General features: G+C 38.0%; 1 protein-coding gene across 1 annotated transcript; it reads left to right on the plus strand.

Annotated features, from left to right (window-relative positions):
* Positions 1-26,331, plus strand: slc18a2 (solute carrier family 18 member 2). The gene is made up of 16 exons (XM_053633836.1): positions 1-172; positions 885-1,078; positions 4,624-4,954; positions 6,763-6,821; positions 7,513-7,596; positions 8,078-8,170; positions 8,522-8,611; positions 8,993-9,036; positions 11,566-11,626; positions 13,645-13,740; positions 15,213-15,291; positions 17,186-17,237; positions 17,935-17,998; positions 18,601-18,720; positions 19,270-19,403; positions 23,013-26,331. The coding sequence occupies exons 2-16, from the start codon at positions 946-948 to the stop codon at positions 23,115-23,117; spliced, it is 1,545 nt and encodes a 514-aa protein (XP_053489811.1). The 5' UTR covers positions 1-172; positions 885-945; the 3' UTR covers positions 23,118-26,331.
* The last annotated feature ends 1,252 nt before the right edge of the window (positions 26,332-27,583 follow it).

Below are 27,583 nucleotides of genomic sequence, written 5' to 3' on the forward strand. Positions count from 1 at the left end.
TCTTGCACGCGCGCAGATTCGTCCGTTCCGGTGCCCGCGCGCACACCCGCTTTACGTTGGCGTGACGTCACGAGCGGCAACAGCAACGGCAGTCCGGTGAGTGAACCGCTCCGCGTCCTCGCGCTCTTCACTGCGAACACCGCACCGACTGTGGGCTAAATGTGCATTTAAGGTGAGATTAGACTGCAATCTGATCTGAGGAGAAAGCACCGAGCACGTGCGATTTAAAGACAAGGTGGCTCATATGAGCTTTAATATATCGTTATTATTATTATTATTATTATTATTATTATTATTATTATTATTATGTTTTAACATTATTATGTGTAGATTGGATTTGAGTTTGATTATTGGATTGGCTTTCTTGAATTAACACATTTTCACAGAGTCGCTTTAGTTCTTCTTAGTTGGCAAGTCTGTCTAATATAAGCTTTAATATATTATTATTATTATTATTATTATTATTATTATTATTATTATTGGTGGTGATGGTGGTGTTTTGTTGTTAATTTTTTATTATTGATACTTTTATTATTATTCGTAGTAATGGTAGAATTATCATTAGTATTAGTATTATTTTTGATCATTATGTTCTAAGATCGCGGTGTTTCGATTAGATTTGAGTCTGATTATTGGATTGGCTTTCGTAAATTAACCTATTTTAGAAAATCCTCGCTTGAATTCTTACTTTTTAGCAGGTCTACCTCCATCTGAAACCAAAATACACCAAAACAGAATGCATCCATTCTTCTTCTTCTTCTTCTTTTTCTTCTTATTCTTCTTCTACTTATTATTATTATTATTATTATTAATAGCCTATTATTGATCACAGATGTATCTATAGGGTCCCAGTTGGTTCCTAACCACTTCTTTCTTCACCACAGGACACATCTCCCATCTCTCCATCTTTTTTTCCCCCTCTCCTCTCTTTTGGATGTCATTACGATGGGATTACTTGATGCTCTTAGAGATTTCAGTTTACTGACATGGCTGAGGGAAGAGAGACAGTCCAGGAAGCTGATCCTGTTCATCGTTTTTATTGCTTTGCTATTGGATAACATGCTGTTGACGGTGGTGGGTGAGTAAACCTAAATCTTTGCTTTCACACCTGAAACACGGAGATAAACGCTTTGGTCTGGGGATAAACTATTTAGTCCGTGATAAACTATTTAGTCACAAACGAGTTAATCTCATTAATGTTGTGGGTAGTGGGCGAGACAGCGAAGCACACACGCACACACACACACGGGTTTCAGCCCTCCAGAGACATGTCTTGTCTGATGAGTGAAACAATTAATCAGCTGGTTTATATTTACAGAGTCAAATCTATGTTTTGTTCCTAAAATTAGGTGATAAAATTCATTCCGATATGAGCAGGAGGTAATTTATGGTTAACAAAGCGTAGACTGTTATAAATAGGCCACTTGCTTGCTGATTAAGTGACAGAGATGTAATTATTATAATCATGAATCTGACTATAATACAAAAAGCATGTTACACCAATTTTCCCCAGTACTATGATAATATGATGCTGTTCTTTTATCTATGCTTAAAACTTTTGGCTACCACTTGAATCACCTCTATTTAAAAATGGCCCGAAATGCATTTAAAAATGATTCGCAGTATCAGGCAATGGAAACACTACTTATTATAATATGGGATATTTTTGATGGTCGCTGTATGACGTGTAGGTCAAAATACAGATGCGTGACAAATTAAAGGAAAACCAGTGGCTGTTATGCTGTGGGGTGGTGAGGTGGGGGTTTGAGGGGGGATGTGGTGGTAGGGAGGGGTATTTATTTTCGCTTATGCCCTTAGAGCAGTGGTGTCAAACTCGGTATAGTGGCCCGGACCGAATAAATCAGTTTAGTGACCGAACACGCATCAACAATTACTCTTAAATGTGTTCGTTTTTTCTACAATCTGCGAAACCTATGAATAGAAAGTAATTCCAAATTATGGTCTTACCATGCAGTGTCTGGCATAAGTATTCACCCCCCTCCCCCTTTGAACTCCGTATTTTGTTGTGTTATACCCCAGAACTAAAATGTTCGAAAAAGCACGTGTTGTTAGTAGCTGTGTTTATTGCTTTACTTTGACCCCTAGTGGAATGACAGCGACTAACTCTTTTTTATTATTATTTATTTAATTTATCATTATGAAGAAGACCATCTTAATTTACAGTCTAAATGAATTTGTCTGGCCGGATTAGAACCTTTATCTAGAAAGGCTATATGTCTTAAAGAGAATCAATACAAGTTCTTCCGACTGATCATCTCTATCTTACGATGGAACATTTCTATCGTGGGCGTGGTCTCTTCCAGGATAACTCCACCCCCATCCACAGGGCTCACTAAATGGTTTGATGAGACTCAACATTTATGTAAATGATATGCTAGAATCCTTCGCAGTCACCAGATTTGATCCTATGTGAACACTTACGAGTGATTTTGGAATGCCGTGTTAGACAGCGCTCTCCTCCATTAACATCATAACACCAACTGAGGGAAAATCTTCCGGAAGAACGGTGTTCAGTCATCCAGTAGACTTCCACAGACTTGTAGAATCGATGATAATGTACAAGTTGTTCTGGTGGCTCATTGGGGCACAACACCATGCACTTTATTCTGATGACCCATCTTAAGGAGATCTTAAGGAATCTAGTCTTTTGCGACTCATAGTTTGGCAACAATAGTTCATCTGAATCACCTCAAAAGTAGTCAATCAACCAGGGCATGTTGGGTGTACGAAGTTTGTGATGGTCTTTTTGGAGCACTGGACCTATTGGAAGTTCATGACCTCCAATTAGCATCAGGCAACCTGCATTCTGAGCAATGTTCCTAGATGAAATGGCTACTTTATAAAATAACATTTCAAGTAACTGTGCGTTCTTGGCTAGTCCATATGCTTCCGGTCGATTCTGTAGATAACAATATATCATATTACCTTGTCAAGTAGTACCTGTGCCAGTACATATTCTACACTGATAAACCGATCTAATCTGATCGTACTTGCTACAAATTAATAATGTACGCTACTACATCTTTTAGGTAACACTTTACAATAACATTACATGAATAATTGTGCACTAATGCCTGAATTAATACTTACTAAAATATGAACAAAGCATGAGTTAAGGCATTTACTAATCACAAACTAATGAAGAGCTAACCTTTACTACAAGATGAGTCTTATGAATTCATGCGTGAATACCCACCACCTTAAGTACATGTTAGTACATGTTTGTTAGCTAATGTATTAGGGGTAAATGTTACTGGATTAATTTCACCCTTGTGGGAAAAGGAGCAGTACACCGGGCCCTCGCCACCCAGAGCATGTACTAGTAGGATAGGAAGAGAAATGGATGGAGAATGACTCAAAACGGGTTGAATGAAATCATTGGTGTTTATTATTAGTGTGTGTTTCTACCTTCGACAAGGAGGAACAGTGTAACAAAGTCTAAACAATTTGAAATGATGCCCATTTAATTCATATTCTTTCTTATAGAGCGTGTTTGATTTAGTTTAAGCCTACGTGTTAATTAATACATTAGCACACTAACAAACATGTACAAACATATACTTAAGGTGGGTGTTATTACTCACATCGACGTTAAGGTTAGCGCTTCATTAGTTCCTAATTAGTAAATGCCTTAACTCATCACTAGTTCCTATTTAAGTACGTATTAATTCAGTTATTAGTGCATGATTATTCATGTACCGTGACTGTAAAGTGTTAGCTTTTTATCTTTTCTTAATGGAATATTAACAGAGCGTAATATTTAGTGATAAATTACACTGCTTTGTTGCTTTGAGCAGGAATTGAACCTGAATTTATCATGCCTGCTATCATATCTGCCATTAACAGTTGAGTTGTTAGTCGAAACAGCCAATTTGGACTCACGCACGTGTATCTGAGACGCAGGGTGTTTTTAATGGATCGTCACATCACATTACAAACCTGAAAAAATTCTCTGGGAATTACAGACGAGACAAATTAAAAAGAAAAAAAAAATAACAACACGGGACACGCGCATAACGGCATAACAGAGCCGCTGGGTTTTCCTTTAATGTATCACGTGTCTGTAGAAGAAGGATAATATTTGACACTGGATATATAGCTGGTGGTAGCTGAGGAGTTAAGGGTCTGATCTAATGAATGGAAGATTACAAGTTCAAATCCAAGGACTTCAGCAAGGCCCCTAACCCTTACAGCTTGTATCCTGTTCTACTGTATGTAATGTAAATGCTAACAGCATATTAGAAGACGAAGCCCGTATTTCTCACGTATAAATTGCAGTACAGTGAAATTCTTTTCGTCGCATAGCGCAGGTATTATTCAGTACCTCTGTGATTGCTCTTTCATGACCTCATATAAAGCCGAGCTTAAACGTTTCTCAGACGATTTTTCACTGTTTGGACGTTTTCCTGTTACCATGTGTTTGGTGTGATTATTCAGCATCATTGTTGTGCATTCAGTAAATCAGCCTTGGCTAGTCTAAATACATTACACTAGAACTAACAAACTATGTAATAAATGAAATTTGGACTTTGAGGCAGATTTGCTGACACTGGTGATTTTGTCATGCCATTCACACCCCTCTCGCACTTTCTCACCCGGCAGTACCCATCATCCCCAGCTACCTGTATACGGTGGACGATGAGGCTTCCACGGCAGTCAGGAACCACTCAGTCTCCTCTCAGTCTCCGTCTGGAACCTTCCAGACCATCGTCTCTCTTTACGATAACTCCACTCGCCTGACCAACCTCATCCCGCAGGTCAGCACACCAGGCGTGACCTTGCCCCCGACTCTGACCCCAGCTCCCAATGCCTCTGACTGCCCCAAAGCTGACAAGCAGCTCCTGAACGAGAACGTAAAAGTGGGGCTCCTGTTTGCCTCAAAGGCCACCGTGCAGCTCATCACCAACCCAATCATAGGACCTCTCACCAACAAGTGAGCAACCCAGAAACTCTCTCTCTCTCTCTCTCACACACACACACACACAAGCAATACAGGATGCCTCAATAGGTGACTAACCTTTCTTAAATGTATTTTCTGGGATCCATGAAGTGATATCTTAAATTAACGCATCATTATTAGCTATCTAAAGGTAACAGTGGTGATGAAGACAACAGCAACAACAACAACAACAACAATAACAATAATAGGGCTGACTGGAGATTGTTATTTTAGTTCTAAACAAGAACACACATGATATCACATAATACCTGAGGATTTTTATTATCTAGATTATTTACCCTCATGATTTTTTAAATATATATATATATATATATATATATATATATATATTGTTATAGTAACAGAATCTGAAAACATTTATGTAAACAGTGTGGACAGCAGAAATATCCAAACAATGACGAAAAAAAACCTGATATTTTGATTTTACAAAGAACAGCCGACATGCTTTTCTATTTTCACATACGGTTCCTGTGAATTGTCATATTTCTTACTTCGTGTGATCCATTTGATCTCTGCATTCATGTGCATGCTTTCTGCAAAAATATGACAGATGACTTACCTCACATTCCACTGGTTGATTGATTAGCTCCGGTGTCATTTCCTGGGTCATTTCCTGAGCATGTGGATATTTTTAAGAGACAGAAAGTAACATGATGAAATAATAATAATGATCATTGATGATAATAATAAGGGGGCACGGTGGCTTAGTGGTTAGCATGTTTGCCTCGGGGGGTTCGATTCCCGCCTCTGCCCTGTGTGCGTAGAGTTTGCATGTTCTTCCAGTGCTTTAGGGGTTTCCTCCAGGTACTCCGGTTTCCTCCCGCAGTCCAAAGACATGCGTTGTAGGCTGATTGTCATTTCCAAATTGTCTGTAATTGTTTGAACGTGTGTGTGTGTGTGTGGTTGTGCCCTGTGATAGGTTGGCACCCCGTCAAGGATGTACCCCACCTTGTGCCCCGAGTTCCCTGGTATAAGCTCCAGGCTCCCCAAATCGAAAAAATACATTTTCATCATTGGAGGGTTTTTTTTTTTTCTTTAACTTTGAAAAGAAAATGTACTTTTTTGTGTATAGGAAGCAAATTGTCCTATTTTGGTCCTATTACCCATTTACCTTTTAGAAACATTTGCAGGTAAACAGTCTGGGCCCTTTTACACATCCTGTAATCTTCATATATCCCGAGTGAATTCTAATGGAAAGACTCAGGCAAACAGTCTGTAACAGTGGTAGCGCTATAATAGCTTGTTGATCTGTTTCTCTGCCTGTGTCAACACTGTAAATTATATATGATACATCAGAGCTCAAAAACAGACCTGTCTAATGCTAATGCTAACGCTAACCCAGGCTAGTGCTTTTATGTACATCTCAGAACTCAACTTTGAAAATCAGCTCTTTGACAGAAATCCATTAAAGGGCATTATAAACATTTACACAATGATTTAGTTGTACTGAACATTACATTCAGCTTAACACAATGACAATATTTTCTAGTACACAACTTAGGGGTCCAGGCACTCAGATTTTGGGCAGCACTAGAGTCTATTTTCCACCATGGAGATGTAAACATGACTTCTATGAAGAGGTGATTTTGTTAAATGTCATATTTCATGGGTCAGATCGTCGAAACACATAGTTTCCTCACATAATCTGAGGTTTTGTACATTGTAATACGGTTTTGAATACAACCTGTGTAGATGTGATGCTCATATTACACTGTTAAGTTGCTGAATTTTGCCGATATGAACGCTCACATGAACGCTGCAATGCCTCCTGCCTTTTGCAGAATAGGCTACCAGATCCCAATGTTCGCCGGATTCTGCATCATGTTCCTTTCAACAATCAGTGAGTGTTTAACCATTCTGCACCGGATTGATCTCTCGCTTCCTTTAACATTCAAATGAACACTTGTGTAATAGAAACTTGTAAATATAAATATAATGAGCTCAAGTAATATCATACGTGTCATCTGATAAAGATGGGCATACGGATAGGTGACAAATTAAAGAAGGAAAACAATGGCTCTCTTATGTCATGGGGGAGGTTTAGTTCATTTCCTGGCATGGTTCGGGTCCCCTGCAAATCAATACTGCAGTTCTGACTGATCCCCTTTATCCACTGATGAAACGTTTCCATCCCGATGGGTGTGGTCTGTTCCAGGATGACTCCATCCCCCATCCAGAGGGATACCAAAGCTCTCACTAAATGGTTTTAATGAGGATAATAATGATGTAAATCGTGTTATGGCCTTCACACTCACTAAATCTCAACCCAGCTGAACAGGTATGGGAGATTTTGGAGTGAAGTTAGAGAGTACTCGTATCCAGAGACTTGTAAAATAGATGCCAAGGCTCAGTGAAGTTGTCCTAGTGGCTCATGTTGGACTAACACCGTACTAACACACTTTATGTTGTTTTTTTCCTTTAATTTGTCACCCATCTATATAACACACACACACACACACACACACACTATTCTCAAAGTAGAGTTCCTGTAGTGATACCTCATATCTGTCTGAATTATAATTGTCATTTAGTGTTTGCCTTCTCGTCGAGCTACGGGCTGCTGTTCCTGGCCAGGTCCTTGCAGGGAGTCGGCTCGTCTTGCTCCTCTGTGGCAGGTACGTGACCATTTAAATCCTCCATATATGCTTCATGAGCCCTCTTTGTACATTTTCTCAAGGGCTGTCTAATCTTCAATGTAAAAAGGCTACATACAGTTACCTACAATCACGTTCTGGTTAATAATATAGTTAGATAATGTATCGCTTTACAGTAATGTTTATAGTGAGAACATCACACAAAACACATAAATATGTAGATATACAGAATTTTTTTTAAAATTAGGCCTTTTAATGAGGACTTGACACAACATCGAAATAACATGCAATAATGCTACATGAAACGTATAATATACGGTGTGTTATTTTTATCTGATTCGCAATGCTGAAAAGACCTGAACGTGTCAAAGCATTTAATGTAACTTGTGAGCGTTTTGATTAACCGCCTGTGTGTCACGATGCAAGTGTTATGACCAAAATTTGCATTGTGAGAGTATGCATAAACTCTGTACTTGGTGTGTGTGTGTGTGTTTGTGTACAGGTATGGGAATGCTGGCAAGTGTGTATACAGATGATGAGGAGAGAGGAAATGCAATCGGCATAGCACTGGGAGGACTTGCCATGGGAGTACTTGGTCTGTATCTCTAAATATTAATAATGTTTGTGTGTGTGTATGTGTGTGTCTGTACAAAAGGAATCAGGACTTCCTGTCATGTTTAACACTATTCTGAATCTGTCTCATAAGGTGAATTAATACGATCAGGAAGCATTTATTTGTCCCATATACACTACAGCACAGTGAAAGGCTTTTCTTCGCTTGTTAGGGAGTTGGGGTCAGAGTGCAGGGTCAGCCATGATAAGGCATCCCAGGAGCAGAGAGGGCTACGGGCCTTGCTCACGGGCCCAACAGTGGCTTGAACCCCCCACATTCTGATTATTAACCCATTTGTGTGTGTGTGTGTGTGTGTGTGTGTGTGTGAGACAGTTGGCCCACCATTTGGCAGCGTGATGTATGAGTTTGTGGGGAAAACGGCTCCTTTCCTGGTCCTGGCTGTTCTAGCAGTGCTAGACGGAGGTGAGTTAAAACTCAAATAAAGACGGTTCTCATTTATCAAAGTTTAATCATTTTACACATCTTAAACTGATACTGTATAATCTACCAAGCATTATTATTATTTAACATTTAGCAATGCACCAGCATCAGGTTGGGGTCAATGCTTTTCACATCATATATTAACTGTCCGTATTGAAATATATGGACGTCACAAAAGGCCTACCTGAAAAATACGGATGTAAATCAACTCCCAGACTAACTCTGTATTCTTTTTTTTTTTTCAAAATTTTCCCCCAAAAATTAATTAGCACATAAAAATACCCTTCTTAACATGCTAACAGCAGCTTTAATAGGTGCTCAGAGCAGAAATGTGTGTTTTTTTTGTTTTTTTTTTACAATCAGCCCTGCAGTTGTTTGTGCTTCAGCCTTCTAAAGTTGAACCAGAGGTGAGTAATGAACATTATTATTATTATTATTATTATTATTAGTCTTCGGGTTCTTAAGAAGAGAGAAAGCGAAAATACACAAGAAAGACGGCGCCCCTGCCTCGCTACACACTTCCCACAGAAAGCACTTAGGAGAGTTTTCCAAATGACACCCAGACACACAAAGTTCAAATGGCAAGAGATCTCACACAACAGAGACAATAGGTTACCCAATTTGTAACCATTGTTACAATGGTAACAGTGCCTATTCATAAAGATGATACACTCTATCAAATGACACATAAAATGGACATTTTGCAGTAATTATAGTAAATGATGTAGTGAATTAACAAAAAAAAAAAAAAGATCAGTTGCATGGAAAAAAGTAATACACCCCTACATTTATCACACCTTTAAGATTGTGTGCCAGTGATTAGAACCTGCTCAGGGAGTGCAGGTGGAACCCGTCTTGTTTATACCCCTCTCATATCTAGTATCTGGTGTTCCCTTTGCTATCGAGGTGTGTGGTGTCATCATGCCAAGATCTAAAGAGTTCTATAAGCCCTTCAGAAAAAAAGCTTGTGGATGCCTATGAGTCTGACGAGGGGTTTAAAAAGATCTCCAAATTATTTGAAATACATCATTCCACTGTAAGGGGAAAAAAACCTCAAATGATTTCACAGATTTCAAACGACTGCCAATTAGTCCAGGACTGGCCGTCCCAGCAAATTCAGCCCAAGAGTAGACCGTCTAATGCAAAAAGAAGTCTCCTAGAACCCAAAAGTTTCATCATAGGATCTGCTAGTAAGTCTTGCAACTGTTGCTGTCAAAGTGCCTGCTTCTACAATCAGAAAGAGATTGGACAAATTTGACCTGTATGAGAGGAGTGCCAGGAAAAAGCCTTTGCAAGACTACAGTTTGCCAATGAGCGTATAGGCAAAGACCAGGTCTTTTGGAATAATGTGCTCTGGAAAGATGAATCAAAGATAGAGTTGTTTGGCCACAGTAACAGCAGACATGTTTGGCAAAGTTTGAGAAGCACCTCATACCAGCACGGTGGTGGAAATGTTATAGTTTGGGGTTGCTTTGCTGCCTCAGGGACTGGACAGCTTGCATTCATTGATTCAACTATGAATTCTGCATCACATCAGAGAGTGCTTGAAGATAATGTGAGGCCATCTGTCTGAAAGTTGTAGATGAACCGAAAGTATATCTTTCAAGAGGATAATGATCCTAATCACACTAGCAAATCCACCAAGGAATGGCTCAAAAAGAAGAAATGAAGGGTTATGGAATGGTCTAGTCAAAATCCAGATTTAAATCCCAGTGAAATGTTTTGTGGGGATTTGAAACGGGCAGTACATGCAAGAAAACCTTCAAACATCTTACAACTGAAAGAATATTACATGGAAGAGTGGTCAAGAATTCCAGCAAGCCTGGTGGACAATCATGCAAAACACTTACAAGAAGTTATTTCTACTAAAGTGGGCAATACTAGCTTCTGAGGCCAAGAGTCTACTTACTTTTTCCACTGAAGAATATCACGTCTATTGATATTTCCGTTGAATAAATGGTTGAAAAAGCTGTTCAAGCATATCAACTTTATTAATAGGCACTGTTTCAAAGATGATCAAATGTTTGTCAAAAAAATGTCAGAAAAGCCAACCATTTCCATGGGGTGTACATATTTTTTCACATGACTTTTCACTGTTGTACAATGACTGACCTTCAAGATTTGAGTACACCATGACACAACAGATTTCCACTTTTGAAGATCTGAGATAAAAATAAAGAGAGCACGGCGAACTCTCGGCTCCTCCGTTAGTGCAATCTCTTTTGGCCTTCGTTAGCATGGTGTGAACTGTCACAGCACGTGGCAGACAATGACAGAGTGTAATTTGTGATGGCGCATGTCCATAGACAAGCAGCATGTGTAATAAAGGAGGGCCGGTGTAATAAGGGCACGTTGGATAATTATCTCCGGTCGCCAGGTGATGCTGTCACTGGGGCATTTCCAAAGAGCATTAGCTACATAATGAAACTTGCAATAAAAGTGAATGAGAATGGAGAAACAGGGATCAAATTGAATAAATAGGCAGTTTATGAACAATTATTTCAATGCTGATTATTCATCTTGCGTCAAAACGTTTTGTAAAGCAATTTCTGCAAAATGTATACTGTGCCCCTGCTGAGTCTAGAAAGTTCTGTAATGCTGCATTTACATAAATCAAATAAAACAATCAAATAACTGAGGATTTGGAGTATGAGATGTGTATCTTAAGGTTTTTAAAGAGTATTAACTATACGGTATTTCCGAAGAATACTATCTAATTAAACTAAAAAAAACAAAAAAAAAACCACCAATAAATAATATTGAATAAACAATCAGATTATATCATATCATATAAATATCAGATTATGAGCAATAATATCATTACCTTGTGTCAGAATGATTTGTCTGCAAGTAATAATGTGCAACATTTGATCTACATTCATAAATCATGAACCTATTTTTATTTCTGATTGTTTGTTTTTATCTTTCATTTTCAGAGTCAAAAGGGCACGTCGCTGATGGGCCTCATGAGAGATCCTTATATCCTCATTGCAGCAGGTCAGTTAAATATTAATAAAAATATTAACTCAACAATAATTTGAGACACTGGGATGCTATTGAGCAATTTTCGAGGTTATTACATCATTTCATATTTACATTACAACACACCAAAATGTGACTGTCATCATTTAATATTTATTTATTTATTTATTTATTTATTGTTAACAATAATTTTTCTAGTCTACTTTTTATTTATTTATTTATTTATTTATTTATTTATTTATTGTTAACAATAATTTCTCTAGTCTACTTTTCATTTATTTATTTATTTATTTATTGTTAACAATAATTTCTCTAGTCTACTTTTTACTGTTTGATTCATTTCCTTCAGCATTTTGTGTAGGTGAAATAATGATTTGTTCCAGATGGAAATTTGGCTCAGCTATATTTATAAGTAAAAAGGACGACTGAATTCATTCATGTCTGAGCTAGTCAAGTTCTAAAATGAATAAAACACCTAGCTATAAATTCATACCTGCAGGTGAGGTTGGAAAATAGTTCATTGTTCTACTTAATTTTTTGTCATTAAACAACTTTATTAAAAAAAAAAATAGAGCAACTTTCACAGCCATCTTTTCTGTAGCAACCTCGAGAAAAAAAACATTAAGTCCCTGAAATATATTTTTCCCCTCCTTGTTTACTTTGTGCCTCAGATCTTGGATAACTGTTTGCAGAATACTGTTTTTTAAATAATGCCTCAATACCTGCATAACTTAGGGTGTTTTTTTATGTAAATTAAATGTATATGAGGGTAAACTGGGTGTGTTTCATATAAATTAGATGTATATAAAGATACAATGGGGTGTTCTCTATAAATGAGATGTATATGAGAGTAAATTGGGGCGTGACTTATGTAAATTAGATGTCTAAGAGGGCAAATTGGGTTGTTTTTTATGTAAATTAGATGTATGTGAAGATAAAATGGGGTGTTCTTCATACATTAGCTGTATATGAGAGTAAATTGGGGTGTGGTTTATATAAATTAGATGTATATGCAGGTAAATTGGGGGTGTGTTTTATGTAAAGTAGATGTATGTGAAGATAAAATGGGGTGTTCTTCATACATTAGATGTATATGAGAGTAAATTGGGGTGTGGTTTATGTATATTATATCTATATGTGGGTAAATTGTGGGTGTGTTTATGTAAATTAGATGTATATGAAGATAAAATGGGGTCTTCTATATAAATTAGATGTATATGAAAGTAAATTGGGGTGTTGATTATGTAAATTATATGTATAAGTGGGGTAATTTTGCATGTTATATGCATATGATATGTAAATAAGGAACTAGTGGGCAGGGGCTTGTGTCCACGCAGCTGAAGCTGATTCGCCATTAGCTCTCACATCACCACTTGTTTTGATGTTGTGCATCAGGTTCATGAATCAGACGCACGTTTATTTGTATGTCAAATTTGCGCTTGTTTCTACGCAACCTTACTGAACAAGGCGTGTGTGTGTGTGTGTGTGTGTGTTACTTTAGGGATTGTAACAATCCCTGCATTTCAAGTCTATTCAAGTCTAACACAACCTTTATTGTGAGGGCTGAATAGATGTGAAAGGTCGAAGCAGGATATTATTGCAGTGGAGTGTGTGTGTGTGTGTGTGTGTGAGTGAGTGTTGTGGGGGGGTGATGCATATAGTGATGATACAGTGTGCATGTGAGAGGGACAGAGACCGAAGGATTGGGAGAAGCCAGGAGAGAGAGAGTGAGAGAGAGAGAGAGAGAGAGAGAGAGAGAGAGAGAGAGAGAGAGATAGAGAGAGTGAAGTGGCAGAGAAACACATCTGTGTCACACTCTCTCTCCTCCACTTGAATTGCAGCTCTCACGAGTCGAGGGCCGGCTAATACTGGGTATTATGTGTGGCGAAAGAAATAAAGGAGAAGGGAGGAGGAAGGGAGGAAGGCAGGAAGACAAAAGAAGGATGTGTCTTCAAAAGACAAGTGTCTCACTCTGTGTGTGTGTGTGTGTGTGTGTGTGTGTGTGTGTGTGTGTGTGTGTGTGTGTCTTTCAGGATCTATTTGCTTCGCTAACATGGCCATCGCAATGCTGGAGCCCGCCCTGCCAATCTGGATGATGGAAACTATGTGTTCCAGAAAATGGCAGCTAGGTAGAGAGGAAACAAACACACACACACACACACACACACACACACACACAAATGCACAATTCTGCAGGGATATGATCTCTGTGTTGACAAGACAGAAAAACAAGAGGGAATATGTGCAATAAATAACTGAATTTATAAAACACGCAGACAGAAACCACCACAGAAAATATTCAGTATTTTCACTGTATAAACACACCACATTCAGGGTTATAATATTTTTCAGTTCTTAATTGAGTTTAATAATATATACACTTATATTTTTATTATTGCTTTTGTGTTTTTAATTTGTACTGAGATTAATCAGTTTAACCTAGTAAATTACGTATGTTTCATTTCTAAGGAACATCATGTAGGTTAATGTAATCCTTAATGCCTAGTTATTATTTCCTTGTTTTAATTCATTTTTATTCTAAAACAAATTGTTTTGTGTTCTTAGTGTTGGTCGTTATTAACATATTATTTTCCATTTCCCTCCGGAAATGGAAGTGTAAATGTGATGAAAGCTAATTTTAGTTTTATTTTACTTTTATTTATTTTAGGCGCTAAATTATAATGTACTAGTATCGTCTGAAGCATTAATTGTTTTTTTTTTTCCCTCCTCTTTTGCTATGACAGATTCATTTGAGATTATTTTACACAGAATAGTTAATTTTATAAACTATGAAGTATAATTTTATTTTACACCGACAGCATTTATTTTTTAACGATTTCTTTTAGTAGTCATATTCCAGTTCGGGTGCGTACTTTAATCTGGTGACAAGTTGCAAGATAAGCTGTGCATTAGTAGTGAAAAAGCAAGTAGGCTTTTTATTTTACTTCACAGAAAGCTGTTTCTTTTTATCAGTGTTCATTTTCGTATTTGAATTTCTCATCACTACGAAACAGTTCAGTTCATCAGCTGGTTATCAAGCCCAAGATACACTGGATTTTGCAGCAGGGGGAAATGTAAACTGGCGAAAACTTCACAATCCACTTTTTTTAAAAATTGTGTGTTGTTCTGTTAGCTCTGTAGAAAGTTGTTACCGTGAGGTAGTGGTGAAAATGTGAGTGTGTGTGTAAGAGTGTGTGAGAGTCTGATATTAGGAAGAGATACAGTGAGAGATGGGGAGAAGGGTGTGGGGAGGGTGGGGGGGGGGCAGAGAGGATGGGTGGTGGTCGTTTATAGGGTTGTGGGGTATCAGAAGCATAGCAGGATATTGGAGTGCCACTAACAGAGAGCAGGGAATGAGAAAGATCGGAGAGAGAGAGGGAGAGAGATAGAACAAGAGAGAGAGAACGAGAGAGAGAGAGGGAGAGCAGATTCATTACTGCGCCTGAGAGACGGCCAACAGGTCTGAGATCAGACTGATAAAGCATCTTATCACAACTCTCCTCCTCTCTGTTTCTCTTCATCCTGCTCTGATATCTCTCTCGCTTTCTCTCTCTCTCTCATACACAAACACTCTCTCACTCTCTCTCTCTCTCTCTCTCAGGAGTCGCCTTTTTGCCAGCCAGCATCTCTTACCTGATCGGGACGAATATCTTCGCTGTTCTGGCTAACAAAATGGGGAGGTATAGAGGAAATGAATCTTTCTCTTCTCGTCTTATCTTCTGCGCTCTGCTATCTGTTTCCGTAGCCATTCAGCAGCTGAAATGAGTTTTGCGTCAGCTTTTTCGATATTTGTTTTTTAATAAAGACAAAGATAGTGCAAATCTGTATTGCCATTGTTTTTTGGTTGAAGATATTCTGAGTCACATTTTGCTTTGTATTTTATATATAACTGGTATTATACTGAAAGATTATACTGTGGGTCACATGACTGGTCACATGGTTAGTCTGGATATGGCTGGATCATTACACTGGAACAGGAAGTAAATTTGCAATACATCTGAATTTGCAATTATAGTGTTTTTTTTTTTTAATTCCCCATTACATCAGAGATGTGAAGATTCGATTGTTCATGAATTATTTAAATTTTCATATTTACTTCTTTGTAGGTAATCCAGTTTATCCAGTCCAGGTCTATCAAGTTCTTAATGTTCAAGATTCCATGATGAATTTCTAGTCACTAAATAAATGCACATGCCGCACACAGTCTTTGGAAACATGCTATTCATAAACATTTATCCTTGTTTGACTGTATGTAAGAAATTTTTTTATTTATTTATTTTTTACATTAAATATATATATATAGAGAGAGAGAGAGAGAGAGAGAGCGAGAGAGAGAGAGAGAGAGAGAGAGACTAGTATTTGATATTTGGCCTAATGTTAGAGAGCATTAAATGAAATAAATGAATCTTGAGGTAAAGACGTTTTTTTTTGTGGATTTTGGACTGCAAAAGAAATTTAAAATAGAGCTAAATAGCAACAAAAATATACTACATGGCCAAAAGCTTGTGGAAGCCTGGCCCTCACACTGATGTCATTATTGAACATCTCACTCCAGATTTATTCCCCTTTTTGCTGTTATAAAGCGCTCCACTCTTCTGGGAAGGCTTTCACTAGATTTTAGGGCGTGGCTGTGGGGATTTGTGCTCATTCAGCTACAAGAGCGTTATTGGAACAGGTACTGATGTTAGATGAGGAGGTCTGGGGTGCAGTCGCTGTATCAGTTCATCCCAAAGGTGTTCAGTGGGTTTGAGGTCAGGGCTCTGTGCAGGACACTCAAGTTCTTCTACTCCAACCTTCACACACCGTGTCTTCATGGAGCTCGCTTCACGCACAGGAGCGTCGTCGTGCTGGAACAGGTTCGGGCCTCTCAGTTCCAGTGAAGGGGAACTATAATACTACAGCATACAGAGACATTCTATACAATTGTGTGCTTCAGACTTTGTAGCAACAGTTTTGGGAAGGTGTAATGGTCAGGTGTCCACATACTTTTGGCCATATGGTCGCAAGAGTGAATAAAAGGAAAACAGTACAAAAAGCTCCACTGCTAGTGTCCTACGTATAATAAATAGTATCATTAAAATTTGAAAAGATTTGAAAGTAATTAAAACAGCAGGCGGATTCATTTGCTCTAAAGTACATACATGAATACTGTCTATTAAATCTAAAACGTTGTAGTTTTCACTTGACCCTCATCCTGCTGTGATCCATTGCATGTGACCTTTTAAACCGCTGTACATGCCCCAGTGTACAGTGTGTGTAAATGCTTCCAAATGTCTGGAAAAATGAGCAGTCTCTCTGAGTTTGCCCTCTGGCATTCTGTCATCTGTTTCCATCGCTATGTCCTATCTTTGTGTGTGTGGTAAAGTTTTAGCCCCCTTGGGCTAAACATAACACAGGCCTTTGAGTGGAAGCTATTATCTTTGGCTGCATCCTCAGCAATCACTGGTTTGATAATTCCTTTATTACCATTACTTGCTCTTTTTCTATCGGTTTCTGTCTCTTCTTCAGTCATTTAATTTCTGGTTCTTGTTTTTTCTTACCTCTCTCTCTCTCTCTCTCTCTCTCCTTCTCTAGATGGCTGTGTTCTCTTATAGGAATGCTGCTGGTTGGGATCAGCATCATCTGTGTAAGTAGAAGAACACGTCATTTAGGATAACAACCATTTCGGGTTTGTTTGAACCCTTTTTTTGGAAATCGTATTCAGCCTACAAAAGAAACCGAATGTCTTCAAGTTTTAATAGACATAACCAGAAGTTTTTCCGAAAATTTTGTTGCCCATGGGTTTTCATCCCTGAGAAATACACTCATAGATTTCTATAAAACTTTTACACTAGTATAGCTTTAGGAAGGTACATTAGATTGGAATTTCCTTAAAAAAACTTTTCATTTCAGAGGTTTTCCTTCCTAAGATCTTCAAGGCAGGAAATTGGCCTTAACTGACCTTAAAACAAATATTATTCTGTCATTAATGGAAAAACAGGCAGCGAGGTTTGAGAACAGAGAGAGAAGGAATGGGTTCATAAACATGTTCCAACTCTCTGGTGCTCTCTCTGCTCGGGCCACTTCCTGTCAGATAAGACGTCATGCCTTTCCATTAAAATAGTTTATTGGATTAGCCACCGTGTGTGTGTGTGTGTGTGTGGTGTCGGGAACAGCAGTTTAAACAGGCCTGGGAAAAACAACACAAATTTAGGGGTTATGGAGGACAGAAAATCCCATCACACGTCTCTCTCTGTCATTGAGTAGCTAGGATGTCATTATGATGGCTAAATCTGTTTCCAGGTTGTTGATTTGGGATGTGTTGTGTATTTGTTGCTTCACAGGTGCCTTTTGCGAAAGACATCTACGGACTCATACTGCCAAACTTTGGGGTTGGTTTTGCGATCGGTGAGCACGGCGTTGATTCATTTTCTATAACAGCAGCAGCTCTGTAGTTAACTAATTCCAGCCCCAAGACAAATCACATGATTATATTAATGCGCTTGTTCTAAACACGTCCATTTTTCTGTCCGTCGTAACAATTTTTCATAGTGGATGCTCCACCTAAACGTAGTTTTAAAAACGTGGCATTGTTGACTTGATGACGTTTCCTGTGAGGAGATGTTTATGTGGTATTTTCGGAAGGCGATTTCAGTATCAGCGCTTTGTAACAGTCAGAGGTAAAGCTGTAACCCGGGAACGCCTTCAGGAGTTTATGCTTTCTGGTTTCTCAATAACATTATTAAACATTTGTCTTATTAACTTTAAAAGAGTGGCTAGTAAGGGAACGACTGTTTATGGCTGCTAAGTGATTTTTCCACAACATTAAACATAGTTTCCCAAACTGCCATTCTTTAATTAAAACAAAAGTGGTATAAGAGGAATAAAACACTTCAAGACATGATTTTATAGGAAACTGCGGTGTGGTAACGCTGTAGTAACTCTGGTTTGTCGGGATTGAATATGATGGAATCGTATTCTTCCCTTGTGTGTGTGTGTGTGTGTGTTAGGCATGGTGGACTCTTCTATGATGCCAATCATGGGCTACTTGGTGGATCTGAGACATGTCTCTGTATACGGGAGTGTGTACGCCATCGCTGATGTGGCCTTCTGCATGGGCTTTGCGTTCGGTGAGAACCCGATTTCACCTAAAAAAACAGTAGGAACAGTAGGAAAATTACTTGACATAACAGGTTTACATATAGTAAAGTAGTACATATAGTAGTACATATAGTACATTTATAATAGCTAATTCATGGTATAGCAGAAGCTCCACATTCAGAAAACCTGTTCCACTGCCGATCTAGTGAAGTTTTCGATGAGGTTCTGCGATTTAAGGAAGGAGTCTCCAGTGTCAGGGATTTGAAACAGTCAGCTGTTAGCTTGGTGGCTCCTCAGTAACGTGACGAGCTGTCTTTTTGTGTAATTAACTTCAAGAGAGGGAAAACAAGAGAGGGTGGTGAGGGAACGTCTGTTTATAGCGTACAGAACGTTTATAGAACGTATAGCTGACGTTCGACAACATAAAATGTAACTGTAAACGGAGAAAAAAATATGATACGCTGTTCTTTAATCGGTATAAAATTGTCCGCATTGGCCAATTGCTGTGGTATCAGATGAATAAAGCACTTCAGGGTATGTCGTTACAGGAAAATAATCGAGTGTGTTTTGCGGTGCAGGCCCATCAGCCGGTGGAGCTATCGCACGCAGTATTGGCTTCCCGTGGCTCATGACCATCATCGGCGTGGTGGACATCCTGTTCGCTCCACTTTGCTTTTTCCTCCGCAACCCTCCAGCCAACGAGGAGAAAATGGTCAGAGTCGTTACGCATGTTATTGTGTTATGTTAAAACACTGGTTGCTTTACAGTTATTATTATTGACTGAAATCATTGTAAACTATGAACTAATATTAAGGATTACAAATTTGACAGATTGGGAAGATCAAATTGCTTTATGTTTGAGTAAACAGTTCACTGGATCCATCCACTGGATATATCCACTGGAGCCTCTGGTATATCCAAACTGTTCGGACTTTAGGGGAACAGTACCTGTGCAGCACTTTTTCTTGTACATAAACTTGCATACTCCAAACAATATAAACTCATAAATACACACACACACACACAGACCATTTACCCACTTTTGTGAGAAGCCTACCTGACACATTAACAATTCACATAGTTCTGTTTACCTTACATTATTTTTATAGACCCGTATAGCAAACTAAACAACTGACGCTCTTAAATGGGATTCTATGTGTTAGAATATAACCCATGGCTCTTAATGCATTATAATGTGCAAATAATTGAAAACAAACAGTAAAAAAAAAAAAAAAACTATTCATTCTACTATTGGTTGTGCAAACATATGCACTGTATATATGGCTTCAAACGTATACAATATGATTAAACTTCTCTGTGTACATAGAGGGTTAGGGTTACCTGAATACCTGAATATTTATTGTAGCCATTAATCAAGTGACGGAATTAGCGAACCAGTTCGCTTTAAGCAAACTCCTACCCCACACCTAGTTTTAGTATCGCACAAAATATGCTAATAAGCTAATCGACAAAAGCTAATCGACAAAAGTAAGCTAGAAGAACACATAAAAGAACACGTATTATGGCAGCCGATATTTATACCCAGGACGCAAAAACAAACAAAAAAAAGTATTTGCACCCAAATTATTTAGTGGCGTTGCACATCCTGACTAGATCATGTCACCCTCTTACACATTAATCCATCTATCTGGAAGCACAACTGCTAACTTTTGCTAGTGATTTTTTTGGTGTTGTTTTTTTTTTTTAAACTAGCTTCCCAGCAAATCTAGCTTTACAGAATGACATAATAGAACTATTAGTTCACAAAACCTACTAGCAGACCTGAACAATAGTTTGAAATACAAAACAGTTATGCTAATCTTAGCTAGCATGCTAGCAACATTGGCTACTGGTTTACAAAATGTAATGGTGTATAAATCATTAGCTTTGTATAGTTACATTGGCTAGTGTTTTTTGTTGTTGTTGTTGTTGTTGTTTTTGTTTTGTTTTTAATCTTATGTTAGTTTGCTAGCAGTTAACAGTGTGCCTAATGTTAGCTAGCTTGCTAGTGACAATGACTACTGGTTTAAAAGTATAGTAGCTTGCTGAATGTTAAGCAGATCGCAAGTTTGCCAGATTAGCGCGAGTACATCATAAAAACCACACAAACACCTGAAACCAGACCACAATATTAGTGGTATATGACAGAACAGTGACAATATAGTTTAAACTCGTTCATTAATTGTTTGGGGGGGGGGAACACACACAAGTAATTGTTTTACTTACCTTACTTGAAAATGCATGGACTCATTCTTTTACCTTGCACTGTCTCGATTTCCTGTCTTTCTTTGGACTTTTGTTGGCTAGTGGTTTGAAACAAAATAATGTTTGTTAGTTGCTAGCAAATCTGGCTGATAGTTTTAATGACTTAATAACTTGCCTAATGTTAGCTATTAGCAGATAGTTGACCTAAATGTAGCTAGTTTGTGACATGGTGTGAGAACAGGATATCTGTTAAGTATTTTGAAGAAGAGAAAAACTAGAAATAAATGTAGCGGAGTCAGATTAGGCTATGTAGTAGCTAATGTGTAATGAGAAGGGCAGCGCTCCCTGAGACCAGCTGACTTCTTACCGGGTTTGACCTTTTACTGTGACGTGTTTAAAGAACTTCAGGGTTTACAAGGTCTAAGGTCACAACGCTTATTCATATTGGTTTTTTTGTTTGTTTGTTTGTTTTTTTGCTATAAACGTCAGAATAATATTAACCATAAATTGATCGACCATTAAAAAAAAACAACTTACAAATCAAATCTTTCACAATGGCAGATACGTACTTTGCCAGTGTCTTTATTGAGCCTGATTTCAAACCTCTGTTGCATAATAGATACGAGCAAAAAAAAAGATTGCCCAGAATGCCCTTCAACAAAGATCAAAGAGTGATGCTGATTGGAACGGACTCACGCATTTGCTCTCAAATACACGCCGTGATCAAAGCTCGGTGTCGTGTGTTCTTTCTCAACAAGGGCTCTACATCGGCTCTGAAGAGTATTTACGACCACACGCTCGCACCCATACACACATTTACACACAACCTTGTCTACTATACGTACTTTATTTAAAGGAATATTTTTTGTTCTAATCTCTATCTTCTGCATCTGTATTGGGTGAATATATATATATATTTTTTTATGTTTCTCTCTACATTGAGAAAAAAAAACAAAAAAAACAAGAAAACTCGAAACTCACTTATAATGGAAATCTATAAGCACTTCTTGAATTTCATGAATAGATGATTACAACGTGTGAGTATATAACACAAATTAAAAAGTAAGAATGTAATGCCTTACCAGATTTGTTCTCATGTAGTTTTATCCAACTTTCCAACACTGAAGCAATACAGTAAAAGTAGGTTTTTTTTGGTTTTTTTTTAAGAAAACTAACCACAGTGGAAGCGAATAAACCAAATTCGTTCCTTGGAAATAGTAGTTTTTATATCTGAAAGGACAAATTCTACAAATGTAAAGCTTAATTCGTGTCAAGAATTTCAGGAAGTGTTTTTGCATTAATATTAACGACAGGATTCATTAACTGCACAAATTCTTGCTCGGTCTTCCCTGCTGAAAAAAAAAAAAAACCCTCATAGAATGTGTAATGGTTTTAATGGTTATAGTGGGAATTGTATTGATTTTAATGGAAACTCTAATGGTCCCTATGGTCTCTACTGGTCATCCTATTGGTGGCTTGTTATGTCTAGTGGATACCATTAAGGACCACTAATGATAATGGTATTAATGTTTTGCTTGTGGTTTGTAATGATATTTGTAGTGGAAACCATTAGAATTTCTGTGAGGTCTGTATTGTATTTTTTTTCAGCAGGATTAGCTTTCGTACATTTATTTAATAGAAATTTTGTCTTACATGCATATGTTTTGCTTACTAAATTAGTATCAGTTAAAAGAGAGAGAGAGAAAAAAATGCCGTTATGTTTTAAGGGAATATTTTGGATGATGTTAAATAATAGATCTGATTTTTAAAAAAAAACAAAAAAAAAACATTATTGTGGATATCTGGGATTTTTACTTGCAGAGACAGAAGATCTGTAGAAAGTTCTCCTAGAAGACTGAAACATCCAATCAGCTGATTTCCTTAGAAAACTGCACAACAGAGTACCTGAGAGAATTTAGGCAGTTTTAAATGCAGATTAGATTAGATTAGATTAGATTAGATTTTTGGAGTGGCTGTTTCACTCATATAATGAGTGAATATTAAATAACACTACTGCTGGTGTGTTTTTGTAAGAAACTAATAGAATTGTTCTCACATTATCACATAAATGACTGTTTATCTCCTTTCCCTCCTTTTTTTTTTGTCGCTCGCTCAGGCCATCCTGATGGATGTCAATTGTTCGATGAAGACACGTTCCTACTCCACCCAGGGCTCCAGCTATCAGATGGGAGACGACATGGACTTGGACAGTCCAGAGTAGACGCCTTTACCCTCTCTCAGACCTATAGCTTTGAACCCATGACCCCTAGCCGTGTATGTGCCCTTCTAGAGTATATTTTGCTGTATTAAAAGGAAAAATAGGGACTTTTAACAGAACCACGTGGCTGATTTTGCGAGGCTACATCCCTGACACTTAGTGTTGTTTGTTCTGCTGAAACCAAAGCTGTTGTCATTGTCCTTTAAAATTAGGGTGAAAGTGGCACGTCGAATCAAACCAACAGCCTTAGTTACACGCTCAGTCGGGCCATTCATTCAGAAACAGGGTGTTTAAAGCCACCAGCAAGGATACGACAAGGCACTTTTGTTCATATCAGGGGTGGGATGAAATGCAGAATGCTGAGAGATGGAAATACGGGGAGATTTTAAAGGGGGGGGGGGGGGGTTATAATTTTTAAAGAACAAACATCAGAAAAATCAGAGTAAACAATATTTCCACATCGTTTTCATCGATCAGTTCACGCAAATCATTTGATAGAATATTAGGATCTTCTACAATTACACTATATGATATGAGATTAGCATGACTTTTATTTACGTCACACGTTGATGTTCTTCAGTTTACAAAGATAACTCATTTAAAATACACCACACTGCCATTATAACTGCTATTTGACAGGTCTTCACATCGTTAACTGAGACACTTGGTTATTTGGTTGTAAATCCCTGATCGTGGCTTTAAAAACGCGATATAACTGCTTAACACTTAAAAAGTCAAAGATGAAGAGGCTAGTTTGAAAATCTCCAATAGGACTCTCATGTTGAACAACACACTATATGGAGACAACACAGCTACACATAGCACAAAGTGGTTCATTTCTAGAAGTTTTGTGGGGTTGTTTTCTTTTTGAGGGAGGGGATGTCGCACGAGGAAATTGAATTCATTTGCGGTGCGGCTAAAACGAATCATATTTTACCTCGAAATGGCCTTAAAGTTTCCTTTATTATAACGAGGGGTGACTGTTCTACAAAGACCACGGGTCAGATATAATTTTCTAATACGTCATGCTGAAACGGGAGCATAAATCCAGTAAAGTGTGGAGAGAGAGAGAGAGAGAGAGAGAGAGAGAGAGAAATATATCCGTAGTCAAACTGAAGTTCATTTGATGTTTACAATTCGGTGTTGCCTCCAAGCTGAACGTGTTTGTGGGCACGTCACATGTTCCTGTTTCATATTCAGGCCTCGTTCATACCGTACATGAACGAGCGATGACTTAAAGATGTCGATGTCGTATTATTTATTCTCGTGTAACAATAACAACAAATAGAGATTTATTCAGTGAATCATTTAGATACTAAAATGACACAGGCACAGTATAGCTCCTCATTCTGAATATGAGTTGTGTTTGTAAGCACGTGTGTGAATTCTTCAGGTGTGAATTCCATCATGTCCAATAGATGATGTATTATCCAGTTACGAGAGATCATTTCACTCGCTTTTAGTTCCAAGTCCAACAATAAACACACTGCTGTAGAGGATCTTGTTATAGTGCCTCAGTTTAATTAGGGTATATTCTGATTTCTACAGTGTATATAGTATATATCTATATTTTAGTAAGCACATGTGAAAATGGTTATGAAGATGTCTACTGTTTAGTCGTGCTATTTTTCTTGTTTGGTTTCTTTAAAATGTCTGCTGGGTTTTTTTTGTTTGTTTTGTTTGTGTGTTTGTTTGTTTTGCCAAATAGGCACCTTATATTGCGGTTCATACTGTATATGGTCATAAAAACCATATCACAGTTATTTTAAATCCTCATCTTCTAAACTGTAGCTGTTCCATTATTCCATGTTTGCTTTCTGATTTTGTGACGGAAGGAGCTGTAAAGCAAGAGGTCTGGAAAAGCCGAATCTGCGATACGGTTACGCCTCTAAAGAGCCCATCTAACATGGGTTAATCAGATCTGTAGTGTGATGAAGCACGCGGTGTTAAAGCTGTGTGCGTGCAGGTCCACCATACACACTGGCAATTCAAGCTAATGCGAAAACGCAGTTAAATCATACTGTAGAATGTTATTCTAACAGATCTAAGACATGGCATGAATTGAGCTGACCCTGGGACACTTCTGTATAAAATGTTATGTATCATTTTTAAGCAAATTTCAGATTAACCCCGTCCCCTTTCCAAAATCTATTTAAGAATTATTCTCCATTTTCACATTAGCTACCGTATGCGGTACGTTTCCATTCAGATTTTTCCCTTTGCACAAAAAGATCAGCATCTCAAATCATCTCGTATTAAAATACTAACCAGGATGAGCTGGCTATGGCGTACAGAGCTATCAAACTAGCAAGATGCATCAATGTAGTGGTATAATCCCCTCAGAAGCGTAAATATCCATGAAAGTCTACTCAATCTGCTCAGAGCCACCCTGTTGATTTCCCATCAGACCTGGGATTTACTTGCACAAACAATAGGACTCTTTTATAGCTCTGGAGGGGTCGTTTATGAGGGAATTGGGCCTGCACATGCAGGATCTAAGTACACTCCAAAAACCAGGAAATATACAACATCGAGAATACCACGAGTTCCTGCGTACAGTGTATTTCAGGGGATTGTATTTGTTTCCTGTCTCGCCCAGGTAGTCAGTACAGTATCTTTAATCTTACTGAATCAGCATTAAAAACTTAGTAATGTTAGTAATTTGGGGGTTTAAATTACATGCTAATCTTATATTATTAGCATATTGGGGCAGTCAAACATGCAGCACGTAAGCTACTTAGTGAGTTTCAACAAAGGAAAGGAAACCAAGGCCTTATCTGAACCTTATATAGAACCAGATTCTGGTGATTATAGTCAAGTGATTATAGTGTTCACAAACATACAGTATCATAGAGCTCCACCATAACATTCCCATTTAATAAGGATCCAAACTCATGTCATTTCTTTTCTTGTTCTGAGACGTGTCGCGTGCTTGAGATCACGTGTGTATGTGCCAATGTCAGTGTGTGCCTTTATTCATGTGTCTTCTGTATGTGTGTGTGTGTGTGTGTGTGCGTGTGTGTAAAGTATCTCCTCGAGGCCATGAGAGGACAGTTTTGTATCCTGTAGAAGCCCTGTAGTCAGGATTCAAGTCATATGACTAACACTATGGGGTGTATGTACGTAGTTGTTGGAACTACAGCCAAAAATAAAGAAATAAATGTTGGATATTAAGTACATTTGTGCAAGTGTGTTTGAATACATTCTTTTCACTGGTTCTCTGTTGCCTATGAGCTAGTATTATGTGTTAACTATGTATTAAGAAGAATGGATTGAATGTATTTTCCCGATGCTCTTTAACGGTGGGATGAGCATCTTTAAGACGCACGCATTAACACGTCCGGTGTGTTTAGTACTCTGTGATGACAATTCATTCGCCTACTAATAAGTCCTATTCATTTTAACATAAAACAGCAAGTGTTTCTTTAGTAAACAGGTTGTAGACAAGGCTGGAAGAGTGGCGTTTCCGATGATCGATCGACACACCGATCTCATCTAGAGCTCAATAACTGCACAGGTTGCCATCTGCTCACAGATCGATACGCGTGTTGATTATTGTTCTCAGTGAACACTTGGAGCATTCGAGAATGGCACAGCTTGCATTTAAAATCGAGTCAATAGTGATCGTTACATCTGATTTTCACTTGCAAAAGAGATTTGCATGATGGGCAACAAACAAACGGGCAATACCGATAATTATACCGATGATTATTTGTACTGATTCATGTCTGCAATGAAAATCATCATATAAGGAGTGAAACACCACAGGGTGTGCTGTAATAGGAAGACAATCAGCGACGTGGTGCTGTCATGCAGCCTGATGCGATGTGGAGTTACGCAGCAATTTGTTGATTTTTTGCTGCTAAAATTTTTAATTTGATGAATTAAAAATGTACTTTTTATGGCAGACGCCCTTATCCAGGGCGACTTACATTTATTTCATTTATACGTCTGAGCTGTTGAGGGTTAAGGGCCTTTCTCAAGGGACCAGTGGTGGCTTGGTGGTGCTGGGGTTTGAACTCACAACCTTCTGATCAGGACCAGTAGCCCAGCGTCTTAACCACTAGAGCTACCACTTTTTAACCATTTAGAGTTACATAGATGTTGTGGAACGTCCACAAGTTAGTTTCTGTTGTCGCTTACACTATAGCAGCCTTTCTTTTCTCTCCAAGTCATGTTACCAAGAAACCGGAAAGCACAAACTCCGCCTTCCTGAAGACTGACACTGGAGACTCCTTCCATAAATATTCAATAATAGTCTTTTTTGGTTTGTTTTGAAAACCTCACTATATGAACTATACCGTAACGTATTATAACTAGCGCATTAACAGAATTTTTGTAGTTATATATATAATATAATTACCTTTGCAGTAAATTAATGAACAACTTCTGATTGTTCAGAATTCAACATGAATACTTTAACATCATTTTGTGGCTAGCACATAATGAAAGCTTGGAGCCTGTTAGCG

This window comes from Ictalurus furcatus, chromosome 9, assembly GCF_023375685.1.
Source record: "Ictalurus furcatus strain D&B chromosome 9, Billie_1.0, whole genome shotgun sequence".
Taxonomy (NCBI): Eukaryota; Metazoa; Chordata; class Actinopteri; order Siluriformes; family Ictaluridae; genus Ictalurus; species Ictalurus furcatus.

Coding starts and splice junctions, on each gene's coding strand:
- slc18a2 (XM_053633836.1), top strand. CDS start 946: ATGGGATTACTTGATGCTCTTAGAGATTTCAGTTTACTGACATGGCTG. Junction 8,612..8,992: donor TCTAGCAGTGCTAGACGGAG/GTGAGTTAAAAC, acceptor TTTTACAATCAG/CCCTGCAGTTGTTTGTGCTT. Junction 11,627..13,644: donor TTATATCCTCATTGCAGCAG/GTCAGTTAAATA, acceptor TGTGTCTTTCAG/GATCTATTTGCTTCGCTAAC.